The sequence below is a fragment of the Drosophila gunungcola genome, assembly GCF_025200985.1.
Source record: "Drosophila gunungcola strain Sukarami chromosome 2R unlocalized genomic scaffold, Dgunungcola_SK_2 000012F, whole genome shotgun sequence".
NCBI lineage: Eukaryota > Metazoa > Arthropoda > Insecta > Diptera > Drosophilidae > Drosophila > Drosophila gunungcola.
In genome coordinates this window covers 911,208-932,818 of record NW_026453170.1, presented here as the reverse complement: position 1 = coordinate 932,818, position 21,611 = coordinate 911,208, and the positions used below count along the sequence as shown (strand labels likewise).

General features: G+C 39.1%; 1 protein-coding gene and 1 long non-coding RNA gene across 51 annotated transcripts in view; one reads left to right on the top strand and one right to left on the bottom strand.

Moving 5' to 3' along the window:
• LOC128255896 (cell adhesion molecule Dscam2) overlaps positions 1–21,611 on the bottom strand; it is a 67,977-nt gene that overhangs the window by 41,238 nt on the left and 5,128 nt on the right. For 17 of the 50 annotated variants that reach the window (XM_052985725.1, XM_052985717.1, XM_052985712.1 and 14 more), the window contains exons 2-5: positions 21,098–21,280; positions 8,415–8,759; positions 4,098–4,268; positions 1,626–1,775 (exon numbers count right to left, since the gene is read on the bottom strand). In XM_052985725.1, the coding sequence (XP_052841685.1) occupies positions 1,626–1,775; positions 4,098–4,268; positions 8,415–8,759; positions 21,098–21,158 (727 nt within the window). In that variant the 5' untranslated portion in view covers positions 21,159–21,280. Of the gene's footprint in view, positions 1–55; positions 180–493; positions 618–1,625; positions 1,776–2,946; positions 3,118–3,256; positions 3,416–4,097; positions 4,269–4,387; positions 4,550–4,661; positions 4,824–4,937; positions 5,100–5,232; positions 5,404–5,838; positions 6,001–6,371; positions 6,534–6,694; positions 6,857–8,414; positions 8,760–21,097; positions 21,281–21,611 lie in introns of all 50 variants that reach the window. The other 33 variants (XM_052985730.1, XM_052985758.1, XM_052985739.1 and 30 more) reach the window with 14 other exon arrangements.
• LOC128255900 (uncharacterized) lies at positions 14,020–14,782 on the top strand. The gene is made up of 3 exons (XR_008267687.1): positions 14,020–14,103; positions 14,164–14,369; positions 14,430–14,782. It is a non-coding gene; the product is annotated as an uncharacterized LOC128255900 (long non-coding RNA).

The window sequence follows — 21,611 nt, the reverse complement described above, 5'->3', positions numbered from 1 at the left end:
TGATTAGGTCGGAAATGAATTCTGTTATCGGGCCTAAATGTTGGGTTGGGATTACCTAAAGAAGGGCACCGGATAGGCCTGAGCCGGGCAAAGAAGAGTGGCACTTGCTGCCAGGTACACTTTGAGAATCCGCGATTCATCTCCACTGGTAAGACGTGGCCCAACACTGGCAACAGGCTCTATGAAACGGAAAACAGGAACCCAATAGTACCAAATATATTGTAAAGAAAACACCATCAGTTGGGACAGGCGGATGTCTTACCTAAAGAATGGCACTGGATACGACTGAGCTGGACACAACATGGTGGTGGCTTGGCCAGCGGAAAACTGGACAACCTTAATGTCATTACCAGAGAGCAGTCTGGGCCCAACACTGGCAATGGGTTCTTAAAAGATTTTGAGGGGAGAGGAAACTTATAGCGCGGGAATATCTAAAACGGAATCTCAATTGGAAACTGACGCAAGTTGGTTCGGATCAGGGTAGTAGTCCTACCTAAACAAGGGAGCTGGGTAGGCCTGTGCGGGACAGAGAAGGGTTTGACTAGAACCTTCGTCTCCCGTAAAACTGCTGCTGGTCAGAGTGTTGGGAAACTTGGGTGAAACCCTGCCAACTGGTTCTGTGGATGAAGCGAAATTGTTGAAAGTTAATAACCTTACAGATAATGCCAATAAATAGAGATAGAACAAGAACTGAAAAGTGACTTACCTTGGGCGCAGTTCGAAAGAGAATAGTAGGGAAAAGTTGCCAAGGACTTGGACTTCAATTGAAATCAACCGTGACGTTGCCTTTAACTTGGTTTACTTAAGAACGGACCACACCTACGCTATTCAGCTTTATTTCAAGCTCTCATCATTGTCGAGTACCCTATCCCAACATTCAGGCAGTTTTCAATTTAGACTTAGGCTACAGCAACAATTCTTTGTGCAAGGCCCCAATTGGACCAACTATTTTTAAATCTATAAACACGCGTGTGTTGTAGGAACACATGTCGCACATGTAATCCGTTAATTTGAGAATTCAATTTGCACAAAGAAAGAGATTTTAAGCAAAAAATCTTTTTGATTGCCATTAAAAAAAAATTAAAAGAATTGTTGCTTTTATATTATAAATTTATTTAGAAACTGCAAGTGGTGTTCATACACAAATACTTTGCAATTTCCAAACAAAACTTATTTATATTATCTTTAGCATCAAATATTTGAAACATGTCTCAATAAAGTTTTAAAATGGGTAAATATTGTTAAACATTTGGTGTTCAATTTTTTTTTTAAGCCTTTTTTGTTTTATGTATTTCAAATATTTGACGTCAGTCTGAGAATAGAAACAAATCGTAATTTAAATACATTTTTTGGTGTACGATTTGTGACTTTTCTGTTAAACCTGTGAGAGAGTAAATTTCAAATAATATGTAAGGAATAGCATACCATTTAGTTAAATTTTAAATTTTTATGTCGTTTGAAATTTACTCTACTCAAAGGAAACTTCAGTTATTATTTCAGTTTTAAGGCAAATCAGTATTAATTAAATTGCACATTTTGCAAAATTTAGTTGACTAACAAATATAAATAACTGAAGTTTTTGAATAAGACATATGTAAGTAAATTGGCCAACAAGGCGGACTTACCTGTAATGACCAAGCGTCCCTTTGTGGCACTCAAGCGGGTCTCTCCTGTCAGGCGATGTTTTGTTCGGCACTGGTAGCTCTTGTAACCATCCTCAGGTCCAACCTCACGAATGTGCAACTCTCCAGATGGCAGTACTAGATATTTTCCATCTGACCACAGAATGGTGAATGCAGAAGCCATGGTAAAAATAGAAATGTTAGTAATGTATTTCAGCCACTTTGGCAAACTAAGCTTATTTACATTTAGGTACATTGAAAATAAAATCAATTAACAAGCGTGCATTTAATTGATTTTATTCGCAATAATTTAAAAGTCACATGGCCTCTATTCATTTGATTTGTATTTTCTATTGAGTGTAATGTGCTACTTCTCATTTTCAAAAAGTTTTCAACGTTAATCGTTGCCCATGCAATGTGACTTTCAAATGATTAAAGCTAAATTTACATTTTAAGACTGAATGAGGAGCTATTGTAGTTAAGTAAGTTGTACACTTTTTATTTAAAATATGTTTGTTTCTGAACAGTTTTTAGTTCTCCTTCAATCTTGTTTAAGGAACTTTGCTCAAATTTCGATTTTTTTCAAGACTTTTGTTTTTAATGAATCGATTTCATTTCAACAGAGTTCCGTTCTTACACTTTAACTATACACCAGCAATGCGAAGAATTTGTAGTATAAACAAATCGAATTGAGCCCGAATGATTGATGGCAATCTATTTACAATTTGGCTAGAGAAGCAAATTTACATCTCTTACATTTTACTGGATTTCTTTCGATTTATAATCCACAAATTCCCTGGCATTGTATTTTATTCTACACATGCGTCAGCAAAAATGCCAATAACCTAAGATTATATGCGTATTACACATTATATATATATTTGTGATATATATACAACAATGCTTTGATTATTCTTTTAAAATGAAACGTATGTACAGATTGTTAGATGGTTGAATGTTTATTAGCATTTTTGCATGTATTTACACTACTCTATTTAATCAACGCTACGTTCAACTACATGAAGGGGTTTCGGATTTTTTTGGGCAAGCCAGGAGTGACTCATGGAGTTGTGGGAAGGGAAAACAAATAAAAGGTTGGGATAGGAAAAAGTATAAAAAAAAAAGGAAAAACGGACAGAAAGACAGAAATAAAGACAAATAAATGCAAATCGAATGCCTAGCAGCGCTGAACATGAAAAACGATCCCATTAGATACTCTAAAGAGACCAGATCGAGACAAGATCGAAGCGAACCGAATTGGATAGGAGGCGCAGGATGTTACGGAGGAGTGGGCAATGCGAGAGCTCTTAAATTGTTAATTTACCGCTTTCCGCGATATCCTCCTCGGGATAGATAACTCGCTCCTCGTCCTCCACCCAGGAATCGACCACTATGAAATCGGCCACAAAACTGGGAATGTGGCACTTTAGGATGGCGCTATTGCCCCTCAGTATGGACTCGTCCATGACATTGACGGTGTAGGACTGTGGCACAACTGCAAAGTTTACGGAGAGATTGGTTGAGTGGGATGAGGGAATAAAATCATAGGGATTAAAGTGGCGTCAGTTGAAGGATCCCCATTCATGTGGCTAAGCGAATTGGATGATGCACGTCTACGAAAACCTGGGTCCTACCAGTGATGTTCTTCGTGAAGACCTCGCCCTCGGTATCGATCCAATTGGTTATGTCTATGTGATCCGCCACAAAGGAGGGCGTCTGGCACTTGAAAATGGCAGCGTTGCCCTTGATCACATACTCGTCGTAGACTTGCGACTCGAAAAACTGTTGTACGACTGCAAAACGGGAAGTGCGTAACTAAAATCGGGACTGGGAAGGGTCTATGGATAGGGAGTTTTGTACTCTAACTAAGCTAATGCCGAAGATCTTGAGGGTTACCAATGGAGTCGTCTGGTAGGGGCCTCAGTATCTCAACGCCTTCCTCGTCAATCCAACCCTCGACATCAATGAAATCTGCCACGAATGAAGGCACCAGGCACTTTAACGTGGCAGAATTGCCACGCAGCACAAACTCATCGATGACCCGTGTCTGGTAGAACTGGTGGACAACTGAAGGAAATCAGAGCGAACTTGGTGAAATAAAAACTAAAGGATAGGGGGAAGGGTAACTGGAGAGTTGTGTCTAGAGGAGCCTAAGAGAGCTAGAGCAAAGAAAGCTGGGCAAGTACCCGTCTCCTCGGCATTGTTGGGATAGTAGTTGCGACCCTCCGAGTCCAGCCAGAGATCGACGAACACAAAGTCCGCCACGTAGGAGGGGATCTCACATTTCATCACCACGGAGTTTCCCCTAATGACGTACTCATTGTCTGCCTCCGATTCGTAGCTTTGAATGACCACTAGCCGAAAAAAAAATAACATAAAATAGCGTGAAAGATGGGTTGGGAAAGCAGAGATGTGGGAGCTAGGACCTAGTGCAACTCTTATCCGAAATATCCGATATATACTGATTAGACTGACCATAGGCGGTGGTGGCATTGTTGCGCCACAACTCGGTACCCTCTTCGTCCACCCAGGCCTCAACCTGCACGAAATCGGCCACGAACGAAGGTATCTTACACTTTACAACCGCCGCGTTGCCTTTAATCACATATTCATTCTCGGCCTCGGTTATGTAGAACTGTGAAACGACTTTGAATCGAAAAAAAAATTATAAACGAACCATGGGAAAGCGGGGAAAACTAGGAATGGAGTGGGTGCAATCACTAAATTAAGCCTAAAACTATTGAGAAAATGTCTTCGCATCGCACCGTAGTTGTCGGAAAAGGACAAGACGTTGCCCTCTTCATCGATCCAGGACTCCACACGCACAAAATCAGCCACAAACGACGGAATGGAACATTTAAGAACGGCAGCATTACCCCTGATAACATACTCGGTCATAATCTCAGCCTCATAGAACTGATTGACAACTGGAAAAAGGTGTGCAATAACAAACAGATATAAAAAAGAAAAAAAGGATGGGATAGGAATGAAACCCCCACAAGGTGTTGCCTTTAAACTAAAAAAACTCTGGGCTAATACCATAATTCTCAGACGGGCGCAGCTCAGTTCCCTCTTCATCAATCCAGGACTCCACGCGCACAAAATCGGCCACAAACGATGGTATGGAACACTTAAGAACTGCCGCATTGCCCCTAATAACATACTCCATCAGGATGTCAGCGCCGTAAAACTGATTCACAACTGAGGTTCGAAAAAGTGCAATGAAACAGAAGCAGAAGCAATTGGAAATGGGTAGGGAATGGGGAACCTGCTTAGAACTAGCATCTAAATTGATTCATCAGTGGATTAATGTACCGAAATCCTCCTCCGGAACATACTCAGTGCCGTCACTGGCCACCCAGGCCTCAACTCGCAGGAAATCGGCCACAAAACTGGGAATAGTGCACTTCAGTACGGCCGTATTGCCGCGAATAACGTACTCGGAAACAACCTCAGCCTCGTAATACTGATTAACGACTGTAGAGCAAGAGTTTTTATGAGAACGAAATGAAAAGAAATGGAATGGCTAAAATGGAAATGATGGGTGCTGTGGGGATGGGGTCTGGATAGTCCTACATAACCATTAAACTTTGAGATTGTGTTCGTGTACCCGCTCCCTGTTTATCGCCAAGTGAGCCGTAGAGCTGACCCTCTTCATCCTGCCAGGATACGACCTGCACAAAGTCCGCAACAAAGGATGGAATCGAGCACTTCAACACCGCCGCATTGCCCCTTATGACGTACTCGTTGTTGACCTCCGATTCGTAGAACTGTTGCACAACTGGAGGTAAGTTCACACAGCCACTGATTACATAATGAAGGTATAGGGAGGAAGGGAGGATGGGGCGCCAAGAGAACCCAAGTCCACGACTTGCGTGTGGCGGGCGTGTGAAAATGTGAAGCCAGCTAATTGAAACGAGAGTGTCTTCTAACAGCGACAGACAATATCGCGGAGTGCACTTAATGGGACTCTAAGCGCAAGCAGCTTGCTTCCCTGAGAAAGTCCCCGGCCAAGAGGTTAATAATGGTTCTGATAACATGGCTCATCAACACGCAGTCGTCCAAGATAGCGAAGATAAATGCATAAAAAGTAAACATAATAGATGCAGGTGGGGAAGTGGTTAGGTATTTATCCATAATTGTTGTTGTGGCACGCAACTGTACAAGCCCTCAGTAAAACTATCCCAAAATGTAACCAAAAAATTAAGAAACAAACCGTATTCGCTGCCTGGCAGAAAGTCCTCGTTCTGATCGGTGTGCCAGGAAACAACGCTCACAAAATCGGCCACGAAGGAGGGGATTTCGCATTTCAAAACTGCCGCATTGCCGCGTATTACATAGGCCTTGTTTACATCGGTGTCGTAGTATTGGGCAACGACTATAACAGCAATAACAGCAATCAAATAAACGCATTTACGTAACGAAACCGAAAATAAAGTAAGTCGGGAAGAACTGAAAACGAAACACTGAAGTATCGAGGAAGCGAAAACGAAGGAGCGAAGGATTTCAAACTGTTCCAGCTACTGCCCAACCAGTGAAGGTTAGTAAAGTTACGTTTTGATTTCAGAGTGTTGTATATTTTACAGACGTTTAATTAGTGTTGCAGGTTGTCTTTTAACTGTACTTGCACTGTGCACAAGTGTTTCTGTGAGTTTGGCTTTGTAGTGTTGTACAGTAGTGGTTAAGGTAGTGCTAATTTTCTATAAGCTCACAAACAGAGACAGTACATCTGTGCCCTTAATCACACACCATATTCAGTGCCCGGATAGAAATTCTCTTGTTCATCGCTATGCCAGGATATAACATTCACGAAATCGGCTACGAATGACGGTATATCACACTTCAAAATGGCGGAGTTGCCGCGAATGACAAAAGCCTTGTGTATATCCTCTTCGTAGTGTTGGGAAACGACTAAAGAGGTAGGAGAAACGAAAATAATAGTGAGTATGAGATTAAAAAAAGGATTGAATGAAGTGTTGATGGAACGGAGGGATTTTCTGTGATATTCGCGTAAACCCAGCATGCTTTTAGTGGAGCAAAACTATTTTTGATATGGGTAGTTCGGATCGCACCGTATTCCGCGCCTGGAAAGTAGTTCTCCTCCTCATCGGTATGCCAGGATACCACCTCGACGAAATCCGCCACGAACGAGGGAATCAGGCACTTGATGACCGCCGAATTGCCGCGAATCACGTGCTCCTTGTTTACATCTGCCTCGTAGTACTGGGCAACCACTGGGAAAAGTGCAATCATTGCCGATTAGCCCGGGCCCATTCTTACTGTCATTCCCACAAAAGTCCGCGACTCAACCTTGAAAGTGTTTGGGAACTAAGTTCCAGGGAATTTTTTGACTTTATAGCCAAGTTCTGGTTAGAAATTCATTAAACAAAAAACCACTAAACTATCATCGTGTCGCCACCTGAAAGCAAAGTTACTTTCAATTAACCAAAATATTTTGTTTGTCAGCCTGTGTTCAGGGTGTAGACCATAACTCATTTGGGCCAACTAGCTCCAAGCCGGCTGGGCAGAATGATTTTCCGCGTCTGCGCTTTATTCACACATAAGCATACTATAAAATGATAAATTCCTCCGGTTAATAGGAAGCGAAAGCAAACGACAATAATGATGTCAGGCTTGGGGAACGGGGGACGAAAGGTCGAGAGGTGGTCGGTGTGTTGGGCTAGGTGTGCTGGCTAATTGCCAGGGAACACGTCAGCCGGCGATGAGTAAGCGGGTGGCAAGGCTCCAGCATAATTAGCTAAAATGTGCTCAAGTCTGGCCCATTTAGGCACTGCTTCATGGAAGCGGAAGTGGCTGATATCCAAGGGAGTTGAGTCTGGCCCATAACTCGATCAGCTGGCAGCCCGTCAGCCCCATACGGTGTGCGCTAAATAAGGTGACAATTTCAACATCATCATCATCACCGTCGTCGCCGGAGCTTGCAGCTGTCAAAGGTTCGTGGAGTGACAGTCTCAAATAGCAGGTACAGTCGCCGACAAAACACTGGCAGAGGAAGTGAAGCAGCGCAATCGAATCGATTAAAGTGAAATGCCAACATGCATTAAATTCCCCCAAACGTAGGAAAACTCCACGAAGAAATGTGTGAAATCGTAAGCGTTCGGAAAACTTTGGCAGAGCGTTTGATGGAAATCGAGTTAAAACTCTGTTTTAATTGCCGCAACGGTGCAACAATAAGTCAAACAAAAGGGGTTAAAGACTGCAAAGAGTGACTTGACACGCAAAGGCAACCGGCAACAGGCAGTCGTGAAGTCTAGGTGTAAAGTAGAGGAGATACGAAACCAACGCTGATATGTCTTCATTTGGGTGTAGCTGCAAAATAATTGGTAAACTTAGGGCAGTGCAACGCTTGGAGTTGATTTTTTCACTTTAAATGTTTACTTTATAATCCATATGCTAATTTATAATTTTCAAAATGTTAAATTAAAACATTACCTAGTGAATTTAAAATGCACTATAAGCTTATGTTATAGAAACTTTGTTGTAGTATTGATTTTACTTGGAATTTTACTGTCTATTGCACATACACCTGGTTTGACTCATTGATTGCGAATTGAAAAAGTTTTATATATGAGTTTTAATAAGTTTCTTATTTGTTGAAATCATGCCCTATTAGTATCAGCTAATAATGGATATTAGATAAAATTTTATTTCAAAAGGTATCTTAAATAAAAATAATAAAAACATGTGGAATTTCTCAATATTCAATTCCTTTTCCTGACCAACACACAGCCTGCACTGCCCCCAATTTACCTTTGAACCCTTATAACTTACCGGCGCGCACATGCACGTCCCGGGAGATGATCGATCCGAACTGGTTTCGGGCCAGACAGGCGTACACCTGGGCGTGCACCTCCTGGCGGTAATCCTCGGCACGGAACGGCGGGAAGACCAGCTTGCCGTCGGAGGAGATCTGTCGCAGTCCGGGAACGTCGCCCACGGCGGTGCCGTCGCTACGGATCCAGATGATCTCGGGCATGGGGTTGCCACTGGACTTGCACTCGATCTCTGCGCCGGTGGAGTTGGAGAAGTCAATGCGATTGGTGGGCTCCTTGAGGAAGACTGGTCCTTTCTGGTCGGCATCTGGGGGATTGGCAGCCAAGCTCTGACTACCACAGACTGTAATGGCATTAAACGAAAAATCAAAATATAATTGATGAATCAGATATTGTACTATCGCAATTGTAATTTTTAAAGGATATGAAGAATATGATTTCATATAGCCTATAAGCTGAAGTTCTATCATTTAAAAATTGTGTTTAGCTCGCTATTTTTTAGTATGCCGACAGAGTTGTCACCCTTAGTTATGATCAACAAACATTTGGCCACGGTTTATGGTCAGAACATCCGGAGCGGAAGTGCATTCTCATATCCATGTCAACAGTTCGGGTATTGTTCCAGCCTCGTTTGTTTGACAATTGAGTGCCATGGATCAGTGCCTTCCCAGCGCTGGACCCCCAACAAAAGCTGTATTCAGTTCCATACCTTTTTTTTCTAAACCAGTCGAAGCTCCACTTCCATTTCCACCCACTGCCTGTAGCGGCAAACAAAAGACAAGCAGGCTAAAATCGTTCGTTGACACTTTGCAGACTCCCTCCCCTTCCCTTCCGCCCCGCAGTTCTTGATGCCGTCACTGTGGCATTGGCAAGCGATTTCATATTTCACTTTATGCATCGCCATGTCGCTTGGAATTCCCCTCGTCCCGAAAATGTTGTTGTGTTGACAACTTTCTGCGCAGTGACACGCCCACCGCACGCCCCTTTTCCATATATTCGGATGCAATTCTCGAGGCGTGCGCCTGCAATTTGTCTAGGGAAAAAGCTATTGTAGGCTTTGTCACCGGCATCCATACAACTAATTTATGCTCTGGGACAAATATGATTGCAGGCCACGAACTCGAAAATTGCGTATACCAAAAAGTACAAGTATCGGATTAAAACAAATATTAGGCTAATGGCAAACATACTTTTTTTTAAATTAGAACCCTTTGCAATATTTATAATTTGGTGTTTCAGAGACTGGAAATGTTTAATTATACAGCTACTACAGCTAGCTACACTTGACTACTACTAAAAAAATAATAACTTTTAAATAAAAGGTACCTTTCAAACTAAAATTAATGTGGAAATTTCGCCCAACGGAGAATGAAAAACTTAGGGGTGTTAATGTTGACTGCCTTTTCCTCAAAATATAATATTGTGAACGAAGTCCAATTAATTATTTAACATCGGAGTGGACAGTACGTAAATGGTCTGGCACACTCTGAACATTCCAACAAATTATTTTCCGCGTTTTTTGAGAGGTTTTAAGGCATTGGGCTGCCGTTTACCAAATAAATTAATCAATTGATGTCGTTGTAAGGTTTCAATTAAGTGGGGAATAGACGAGGCACACAGGAAACGTCGCCTTCGTACTTAATTGTACGGCTTTTCTTTCGGAACAATAAATGTTGCATACCAGATGAGGCTTTTAAGAATCAACTGGACAGTGCGTATCGAATCTGTGAGTTCAAAAGATAAGATATATTTTTCTTATTCAATACGCTGGCATTTTAGGAACTTCGTTAAAAGCGACATAATTATTTATCTTCTACACCTTAAAAAATAAAGTTAAAGTTAAAAATAATTTTATTACCCTTGTATTTAATTTCTATATGTCAACTATTTGGTTATAATGACCAATGTATAAGGTTAAGGTGTCTTATAGTTGCAAGGCACACTGTTCAGCGAATTAACACTAACATATGAATATACGTTTGTACATATGTTTGCATCAAGATATATTATTCAGCATATGGTGGCCATACGGAATACAGAGCGTAAAGTTATGGATTGGCGTGCGAAAAAAACATCAAAAATTGTGGGTATGGAAAAGGAAATGAGAAATACGCATGGCGAATCAAGTTGTGCAACTGTTGTTGTTTTGGTGGCTTGAAAGGAACAATGATGATTTATTGGGGAGAAAAGGATTTAAAAAAGGGCAATATTTTGTTTTAGCTGTTGCTTCCCTTTTTTGCCTACTTCTTCCGCTTAAAAAGTGTCTTTATAGATTTCATTTTTATATATCATCAGCATTTTTAAGTCCACCTGCCTTCACTTTTGGCTTGGTTTTTCAATGCAGCAAAACCAGCAGGTGTATTTTGTTTGACTTTACCAACACCTAAAGTAGTGCGAAAAATAAAACAGGCAGAACAAAACCGGTTAAGAAGCCGGCTTTAAATTAGCAACAAAAAAAAAAAAAAACAGAGTAAAGCAAAACAAAATCATAAGCAAAAGCAAAAGCAATCCAAAGCAAAAGCAGAACAGCGATGTCAACGGCGGCTTAACTCAAGTAAATCAAGCGCTCGAATTTTTGTTTGCAAAATACATATGTTAGTTTTGCGCCTCGCAATTTTCCACTCAAGCGAGCAATTTGCAAAATTTGATGATAATTCTGCTGATAAGATGATGCAGGTCTAAGGTCATCATCTAAGGTCACATCATCAAATAAAAAGGGGGGTTGTGACTCAGCTTGATGTTTCTTGTTTTTGCTTGGGTAAACAGAAGCCAAAAGCGAACAGTGGGCTACAGGAATAAGCAAATCAACTGGAGAAAATAACAATAAACTATAACAAGGGGAGTGGCTGACAGAACCAACACAAAAAAGGAAATAGTGATACGGCTTAAATAACTGACGAAAACACGCAGTTCGAGTGGTGTCCAATTACGACATCGTAACCACAATGAGAGAAAACAATTGTTGAACTGAAATTTGAAGTCTCAAAACTCGACACTTGAAATGGGTTTATTATTTGAAAAATTCATAATTTAAGTTGTACGTTTGGAAATTATTTCGCCTCGGAGTGCTTCCGCCCAACTAATTAACTTATTTCGTGGCATACTCAAACCCTTAACACCTCTCGAACGGGAAATTGGAATCTAATAACTTCCGGCTAAACAAAAACAAAGGGCCTAAAAGTTCAATAAACACACACGCACGACCCCGCCCACCGAAATTAGTCCACATCACGCACTCTTGTCATCGAGGTCAGCCACAAAGGTACGGACTGCCCAGGATGCCCCTCCTATCACCAATCGAACTTCAGCCCTCTACCTGAACAGAATGAATCTCGACTATTTCACGGCGATTCTGATCGGATCGGTGAGAGAAAGAAACATCTGCTCGGGAGCTCAGAAACCAGTTCGACAGCTGTTTAGCGGAGGAGTGCTGGGGAAATGGAGAACAGGTATCTCAATGCCAGCGTTACCCACTCATTCATGCGAATCGTGCGGCAGTTACCCACACACTCATCACGATCAGTTACAGTCCACAAAACATTACCAATTACTTGTGTGGCTAAATGAAAAGAAAAATGCACACAGAGGAAAATTCGATAAACCTATACTCTAAAATAGTAATGTCATATTTTAGTATACAAGTTTTAAAAGAATTAAACTCCATCGAGCTCATTGTTTATTATTTTGGTACAATTTCTGTTTGTTAAATGATGTTCTTTTTCTAAAAACTAACTATATTTTTCAGAACTAAGATATTCAAAGTAATGATCTAGTAGTTTTGGAAGTTTTAAAGAATAAATCTCAAACAGACTAAAACTGAATTTAGTCATTTTTGTCTTCCAAACTCATTATTTATCGAAAGATGTTAATGGAGAATAAAACCTTAAAGTAGGTAATAAAGTTCCAAATATTAAGCATCAATGTAATTTATATTCGGAAGCAGATAATACTAAACAAAGTTTGATATTTGTAAAATGATTATTCGTAAGTCAAGCATGTATCAAATTTTAATTTACGTTTGTATCTCTCAGTGTGCAGACACCAAGTAATTGTGTAATGCGTGACACAGATAATTGCAGACGCACTGCCCACGCGATTCTAACAGCTCTTTTGGCTACATAGCCACCTCCAATTGCCGCCATCTGCAAGTCACCCGCGGAAAGGTCCAAGACCACAAGTTACCTGTCCACCTCGTCGTAGCCCACAAGATGACAGGGAGCCACTGTGACGACACGCCGCCCTCGACAGAAGCTGACAACAAGAACATCAACGGCAACAAAAACCGCAAGCCACGGCAGCCAGGTGCGGGAATCGGGAGCGGACACCGTTAAGTCGGCAGGAGACAAAAGTGGGACGAACTGGGGCAGGCCACGTGGAAGCTAGATACAGTTTAGGGGAGAGACAAGCGACTGGGAGTGATGACGATGCGGATGATTCCAGTGTCAGAAGATGTCACTCCACAGTGGGCTTTTGATTTAATATCGGGTTTTAGATTAAAAACATATTTTTAAGCCCGATGTCGCCTTATTATGAGTGGTCTCAACCTGAACCGCCTTAGAATTTTAAAAGCGAATAAAACGCATATTTTTATAAATTTTTTGGGGTCAAACATAGATGTTTTTATTTAAATTTAATTACACATTATTATACAACTTTTAAAAAATGTAAGAAAAAATGTTCATAGAAAAAAAAACTATGGTCTAACATGTCTCAGAGTCCCATGACAAACTTTTGAGGTTTGTGGGCGTTAGAGTGGGCGTGGCTCCGTTTTGAAATCAACTTGCGCTCCGTAAGAAATAATTTTAAATCCCAAATATCTAACTCTTATATTTTCGAGATCTCGGCGTTCATACAAATGCTCAGACAGTTCAAGAATTCATATACCTTATAGGGTCGGAAACGCTTTCCTTCTACCTTTTCAATACTTTTCAACGAATAAATATACCGTTTTACTCTACGATTAACGGGCATTATAACTCAAAAAAACATAAATAGTGAATATTGTAATAAAGTGACTAATGTTTACAAGAACAAATTTCAGTCTAGGTAACCACTGTCCATCACTTGGAAAAGAGACTGACAACAGAAGCTGCCCAAAGGGGCTGAAAGAGAGAGAGAGAGAGACGATGAAAGAAGAGGGAGAGCTTGAGCTTGAGGGTGGATTTGTTGTCTAATTGAAAGCGTTGTAAAACATTTACAGGGAGACGAGCAAAATAAAGAAGAGCGCACACGTGCATATTTTCCAGCAAGTATAGCTATGTATCTCAAAGATACAGTAGTCTCTGCACACTAAAAAACCATATTATTCGTGTATGCTGATATAGAAAGAAGATCCATAGATCTGATGCAAGATGGTTGTTTCCGAACTAAAAAACTAAAACTGTTTAACAAACCAACATTTTCTGCGACTAAATGTTTTGAAAATACCATTCTTAAAAAAAATTAAAAGCAAAATGTTCAAGTCTCAAAGACCACTGTATGCTTACTTCCTATGGGCCGAATAAAGACAACTCCAACGATAGCGACAGTAGCATTTAATAAAAAAAAGTAATGCTGGGGTATGACGAAGGCAAGACCAACAGCAGACGCGTTTTGCATATGAAATCGAGTTGACGTCCTCATCGTCTCGGGCGCATTAATTAAGACTGCGAGCAAGACGCCAAAAGACTTTTTAAAAATATGTATATGTATACGAATAAATGTACATATCTACAACTTAACTTTAAATACTTTTTTGTACCATGCAGATTATGGAGAGGAAAATAATACAAATGTGTTGAGAGTTGGCAGCCCCAAAAAAGAAACGTGACTCAGGTGCCATAAAAAAGGGGGCTTCCAATCAAATCCCGCATTCGAAATGCCTGGACGTACGCGATCACATCCATAGATGATGTGTGCCTGATAAGTGCCAGTTCTCTGAGGCTGTTGGACTGGAACTGGGATCGGTAGATGGGTGAGGCCATGAACATATTTTACAAATTATTATTACGGCTTGATTCTGTTCCATTTTTAGGGGGCGCCAAAATGATGTTAATCCTCCACCCCTTCTTGCATTCACACATCAAAATGAGTTTTGAGATATCTTCGACTCGTATCTTTCCACATAAAAGATTTCTTTTCATTTAACGCCACATAATTTGTGAAATGTTATGTGCCGCGATTGAAATCTCATTAAGTGAATAACTTCTGGATATCACAAGGACATACGACTTAAAGCAGGGGAGGCAATAATCTCGGAACTCATTTGTTTTTGTAACTGATCTATGCTTATGTGTTTGGCAGGCTCATAAATACCACATTTCACAAATTTCTTTTTACGTCAATATTCCTTTCTGATAAGACTGAGTAAGCCAACAAACAATTTTATTTATTCGTGCATGTAATTTTTTTAATTTATACTAAAATATTATTATTGTGGTTAAGTTAATAATGTCAATTATGTTAATATTATTTTATTCATAATAGCAAAGATCGGATGGGTAAAACATCTACCCATGTGTTTTTATACAATCGGTACTTACATTAGCTCGAGTTGGCTAACCTTTTCACTAACAAGTTGCAAGCCTCAAAAAAAGACAATCTTTACAATAATAATATTCATATTTTTTTTCTAATATTAAATATAATTTATAAAGGAACAATTTTTAAAAGTTCAACATTTCTATCACTATGGACGGCAGTACATGTAGTGACAATGCGTCACGCTGAGATAAAAAAGGCCTGTGTAGGCAAAACAATGGAAACATTTAAAAAGTGTATTTATTTTATCGAATGCTTATTTATTTTTCGTCGCAAAATTTGATATCAGAAAGTTTGTGTGTTGAAGGTTCGATCGTCACGACTTTTTAACCTCGTTAGGAGGTTTTTTTGTTTGATAAGAGTTAATGAACATAAGTTGCCACTTGATTTCTCATAAATGAAGATTTGATATAAGAAAAGTTATACTTAAAAATAAAAGTTGTAAATTATGAAAAGTAGGCATAAAGCATGGATTAAATTTTTGATGAAAATTAACCTTTCTAGTACTTAACCACCTAGTATTCTCGCGCCCAGCCAACACCCCCATTTCTCTACCAACTAATTCGGACGCCGGGTGGCATAAAGGGAATCCCACTTGGCAGGAGCTCGCCGGATGAAGTGCGGCAACAGCGCGTCGCTCCAAATCAGCTTGTCAGGCAGCGGCGAGACATAAATAAGTATAATCATTTTTCAGAGGGAGGGACACTGCTTGGCAGAGAGGAGATGGAAATGCGTGCCGACAACGTGCCCCTTAGTCATTACAGCTGTTCGAGCTGCGAGGGAAGGTGGATGAGGGTGGCTGGCACTTAGTTTCTCTCTTCTCGGGTAAATCAAAAGTGTGTAACCTAAACATTTGGTGCAAATCTTCGCTGGCAAGCTAAATAAAAACCTTTCTCATTTTTCACAACTGTTTCTCTCCACTGCAAACTAAGGGTGACAACAAAAAGGGAGAGAGCGCGAAGGACTGATAGTCTTTCCCTGGCGGAGGGGTTGAAAAAGAAAACTTTATTGCTGGAGTTTTATAAGTCCCGCTAAGAGCTACATTTACTCCACACCCACTTAAAAATATCTGAAAATATTTTCCGTTAGGCCCCATAAATTGTTCGCCTGGCTGCAGCTCATAAAATATTTTGAGTTAACTTAATACTTTTTACTTATATGCATCCAAAAGTTCGGGAAGTTCTGGCAGCACTTAATGAGCTCGAATATATGACAAATGCTTTTAATGGCCCAACAAACGCTTTGATGCCTCGAGTTTTCGTGTCTTTTCCGTGGATTTGTAAAGAATTTTAGAAAAGCAAGCCCGACGAGATTCTTTTGAAATGCATTAGCTCGGCAGCGTTGGCAACTTCCAGCATCATTAGAAGGCAATTATTACGCAATTATTGAAAACTTGCTCCGCAGTTGCCGATTTGCCATACTCGAATCTTTATTCTCCATTCAAGTTGACAAACAGCTTTCCAGCTATTGCAAATGGGCAAAAAATTGGCTGCAACGGCTCATAAAACAGAAAATTGCGACTGCATCATGACGTCACAAACGAACGATGTACTTTCCCCCATTTCCCTGCGACTTTGCCACAATCTCCAACCGAAGTCGCATTCCTGCGCCTGCTGCGATGCAACTAATAATAAGTCGGGCGAGGGGCCATTAAGGGGGCAAAATTCTATTGAATCATCTGCAGTTGGCAGGAAAAATTGGATACACGCAAAATTGTATTTGGTTCAAAATTATGTTGTTTTCTATAAATATATCTGCATTATGTAATCTATTTTATATGGTTGGTATATGACCACACAACAAATTTTATACATCATTTTACAAAGTTCAATCTTCCTTTTTATACCCTTGCAGAGGGTATTATAATTTCAGTCAGAAGTTTGCAACGCAGTGAAGGAGACGTTTCCGACCCTATAAAGTATATATATTCTTGATCAGCATCACTAGTAGAGTCGATCTAGCCATGTCCGTCTGTCCGTCCGTCTGTCCGTCCGTTTATATGCAAACTAGTCTCTCAGTTTTTAAGCTATCTGCATGAAAATTTCCCAAAAGTTGTCTTTCTAGTGCAGGTAGTATATAAGTCGGAGCGAGCCGGATCGGACGACTATAGCATATAGCTCCCATAGGAACAATCGGAAAAATAAATGAAAAAAAATTATAACTTTGCTGTTTTTTAATTTTTTTTTTAGTTCTTCGACATTTAGTAATGGTTTATTATTTCAGAATTATGATTTAAATTTTATCAAAATCGGACGACTATAGCATATAGCTCCCATAGGAACAATCGGAAAAATAAATGAAAAAAAATTATAACTTTTCTGTTTTTTAATTTTTTTTTTTAGTTCTTCGAGATATAGTAATGGTTAAATATTTCAGAATTACGGTTTAAATTTCATCAAAATCGGACGACTATAGCATATAGCTCCCATAGGAACAATCATAAAAATAAATGAAAAAAAATTAAAGCTTTTCTGTTTTTTATTTTTTTTTTTTAGTTCTTTGAGATATAGTAATGGATAAATCATTCAGAATTACGGTTTAAATTTCATCAAAATCGGACGACTATAGCATATAGCTCTCATAGGAACAATCATAAAAGTAAATACAAAAAAAATACAACTTTGGTGTTTTTAAATTTTTCTATAAGTTCTTCGACATATAGTAATGGATAAATATTTCAGAATTACGGTTAAAATTTCATCAAAATAGGACGACTATATCATATAGCTCCAATAGAAATAATAAAATTATATAAAATAACTACCTAATAATGAGCTGCAAATCATCATTGCTTCAATGTTTTTAGAAATATACGCAAGTAAATCATAATTTTAATGTTTTCAAAAATATTTAATTCTTGCAATAGCTGCAAGGGTATATAAACTTCGGCTTGCCGAAGTTTGCTTCCTTTCTTGTTTTAAATAAGAATAGCATGGGAGTGTTTAGTTCCTTGTTTTTCTTTGTGTGTAGATGGGATGAGAGCCCAGCCCCTCGGTGTTGCTTAAACAAACCCCGCGTGTGATGTGCCTCAATCGTCGAGGTATCATAACACATACTCTGAAGAGGGCGAAGAAAGTGTCAGGAGGGGCACATCAATCATTTGTAATTACGGGCAGGCTTTTTCCATCTTCTCTAGCTCCATCCTCACATTTCGGCTCCTTTATTCCATTCTTTACCATTTGGCTCTGTACAGAAACGGAAATGGTTCTTTCTCGGACAGGGTCTGGTTCAGTGATCTCTGCGATGATCTCTGTCATATTTACGAGTGTTTTGAGTGGCATGCAGTGCCTATAATTGGTTACGAAATCTCTTAAGGAGAGATCTTGACGATAGAAACGAGGAAAATGTGACCTAGTTGATAAGTGGTCTCAAAGTTTTAGTTCTCTTATCAGTAAGAAGAAAAAGCAAATACCCAACGGACAAAACTCTTGAAGACTTTATTCTCAAAGTTAAACAAAGACTCCAGTTTTCAACCAACGAGACAATTTTAGTGTATCTAATAGTCGGGGCACTCATTTTAGTCAGAAGTTTGCAACGCAGTGAAGGAGACATATCCGACCCTATAAAGTATATATATTCTTGATCAGCATCACTAGGCGAGTCGATCTAGCCATGTCCGCCCGTCTGTCCGTCCGTTTCTACGCAAACTAGTCTCTCAGTTTTAAAGCTATCTGCATATAACTTTCCCAAAAGTTGTCTTTCTATTGCAGGTAGTATATAAGTCGGAACGAGCCGGATCGGACGACTATAGCATATAGCTCCCATAGGAACAATCGAAAAAAAAAAAAAAAAAATTTTTAGCTTTGCTGTTTTTTAATTTTTTAATAGTTAAATATTTCAAAATTACGGTTTAAATTTCATCAAAATCGGACGACTATAGCATATAGCTCCCATAGGAACAATCGGAAAAATAAAGAATATTTAATTGCTGCAAGGGTATATGAACTTCTGCTTGCCGAAGTTTGCTTCCTTCTTGTTTTTTAATTATACAAGTGATTTCATGAATAATATTGACAGCTGACTTTTATTTGATTGTTTTTAGTTGACTAACGTTGACTGAGATGTATAAGAGATGAAAATTTAGTTTAGTATTTATCTTTTATACACAGGCTAGCAGCTAAGTGCACACATAGGCAGCATAGCAAGCCTATTCCATAATTCCATCTATGCCATTTGATTCGCACAAATGTACTATACATAAATTGCCTGCTTCCTGTTTATATGTTTTGTGTTACAGGCTTACTTTTTTGCTCTTTTGCTGCACTGTTTCGAAGCCCAGCTGTGGCCACTTGTGAACTTTAAGCTCCATTACAGTGTTCGCTGTGTATGAGCTGAATTTCAATTGAATTGAATGAAATTGCGAATTAAATGCGTCCGACTGCAGCAGAGACAGGAACAACAACATAAACATCACATTCCGAGTTTCCCATAACGGAGCAAGTATAATAAATCCATTTTATTGTTTAAGTATGGGTTTAAATATTAATGCAGGAAAGCTTGGCCTGAAGACCAAAACAGAAATATATAATAACAAAAGTAAAAATTGGCGCAAAATGTTTTTAATCAATTTCAATTGAATGATGACCCGCACAATCAACGTAAGACGTCGTAAGCCTCTTCGACTCTTTCAAAGCTTGTACCTCTCTGTTCTCTCCCATTTTATTGGGTAAATATTTGTACTCGCTGTTGTAGCTTTTGCATAATTTATTCTTTTAATTTACGAAATCTTCTCTACAGATCTTTGAGGCGTATTTCATAAGTGTTTTAAATATCTTCTCCCCTTGCTTTTATCATTCCATTTGAGTTACTTGTTTGGAATTCCTATAGAGCCTCTCATCGCGCAATCCTATCTAAGAAGTTTAATTTATAATCGTGACTGACAATTAATTTATCTTGACCTTAACGAGAAAAACCATGTTTTTGCATATACGAATTTTGTTTATTTTCGTAAGCGCTCTGGATAAATGTTATCAATCCAAATATCACTTTGGGTTTTTCTTAATTTTTAAAAATATGTAAATAGGTCTAGTATAAGGCAAGAGTCCAAATTGGGCGGACCAACATCACAAATGAAAGCAGCCATAAAAATTCGTTACGTTGACGAACGATTTATTCGGCCGACGGGTCAAGCATACTGGCCTTCTTAATTGAGTCCCACTCAATCTAAGGTAAAAGTAAACTGAATAATAAATATAATAATAAATTGTGAATGATATATATATTTACTTTGGTTTACCGTTTACGAAACATTATTTTTATTTATTTTATTGGTTAGCTTTCGTTTGAAAGAAGTACGGTTTAAAATAGTGAATTAGAATTAGAGTAAGACATGAGCGAGTAGATTAATCCATTCATAAGAATGTATACAAAGGTTTATCTACTTATAGGAAAATAGCTCAATACTGCTCGGCTGGACTGACTAGTTCCCAATCTGACCCACTGATGCACAGCCCCACCGTATTTCTCCCCAAACCCCGAATCACAATTTCCCCGAGGCAATGAACCGCACTTTTATCTGCTCCCCAGCACAACACTCACACAAAAAGATACAAAATGTATCCGTCCAGACGCACACTCGAGTAAATATCCAACTGCAAACAGCCAGGAAACGCAATGAAACAAAAGCGAAAGCCAAAGTAAATGTAAAGAAAACAACATTAAAAATGCATAGAAACGAACGGAAAATCCACAGAGGCAGACGCAATGGTGAAAATGGGTAAAAAGTCTAAACGAATGTCACAACAGCGATAAGAAGCGTAGAACAAATTGAAAGCGAAACTGAGCAAGTTAATTTACAAACTTTATACGAAGAAACAATGCCCCGCAAGCATATTAAATCATATTTGCTTAGTGTCATCATATTAAAACTAAATCTTATGAATTGCGTTTGGTTTAGTATTTTTTTTAACCTTTCAGCTTATTTAAATAACCCAGCGGTTAAAATTTTAAAGATTTATAATGGTTTTCCCTAAAAGCTAGCATTTTACAGGAAAATATACGAAAATTCTATTCGCTTACGTAAATAGCCGCGTGGAAACAATAAATATTGAAACCTCTATAGTTTCCGGATTCCATAGATCACCAGTTTGGAATGCTTTAGAACACAATTTTGTAGGGCCAACTGCTAACGCAAGTCGACACGAGCCAAGTGCAATTACTCACCAATGAGGGCAACAGCTGCGTACAGCGTTAGCCATTTGAGGCGTTCGTTGGGCATATTCATACTGTATGCCTTTTTCCGCTGAGCGGGTTGTGCGAAGTTGGCAGTAGAGGGTCTATCTGTTTATCGATTTTACGCAAAATCCACTGTAAAACACCCTTCGCTTTGGTTTACACGCGAATTACCTGAAAAATAAGAAACAGAATTTGTTTATAAGCCTCTAAGATTACTAAAAGTTTTATTTTAGGAATATGTTTTTAAGTTTCAAAAAAATATGTCAACTGACTCATTTTATTTTCCTTTTTCACCTTTAAAGTGCTTCTTTAGGTATCGTTAAATTTTGCAAAATTTCCGGTTGTTGTTAATCAGATGCAAGTAATTTGATTAGTTAAACCACCCCCTAATGGGAACAGAGCTCCATTCTTCTTCAACCCCTTAACTCAAGCTTTAATGATTACATGAACGCCAACAGGTTTATATATTTTTAAGGGAAAATATTGGAAACATATAAAAAAC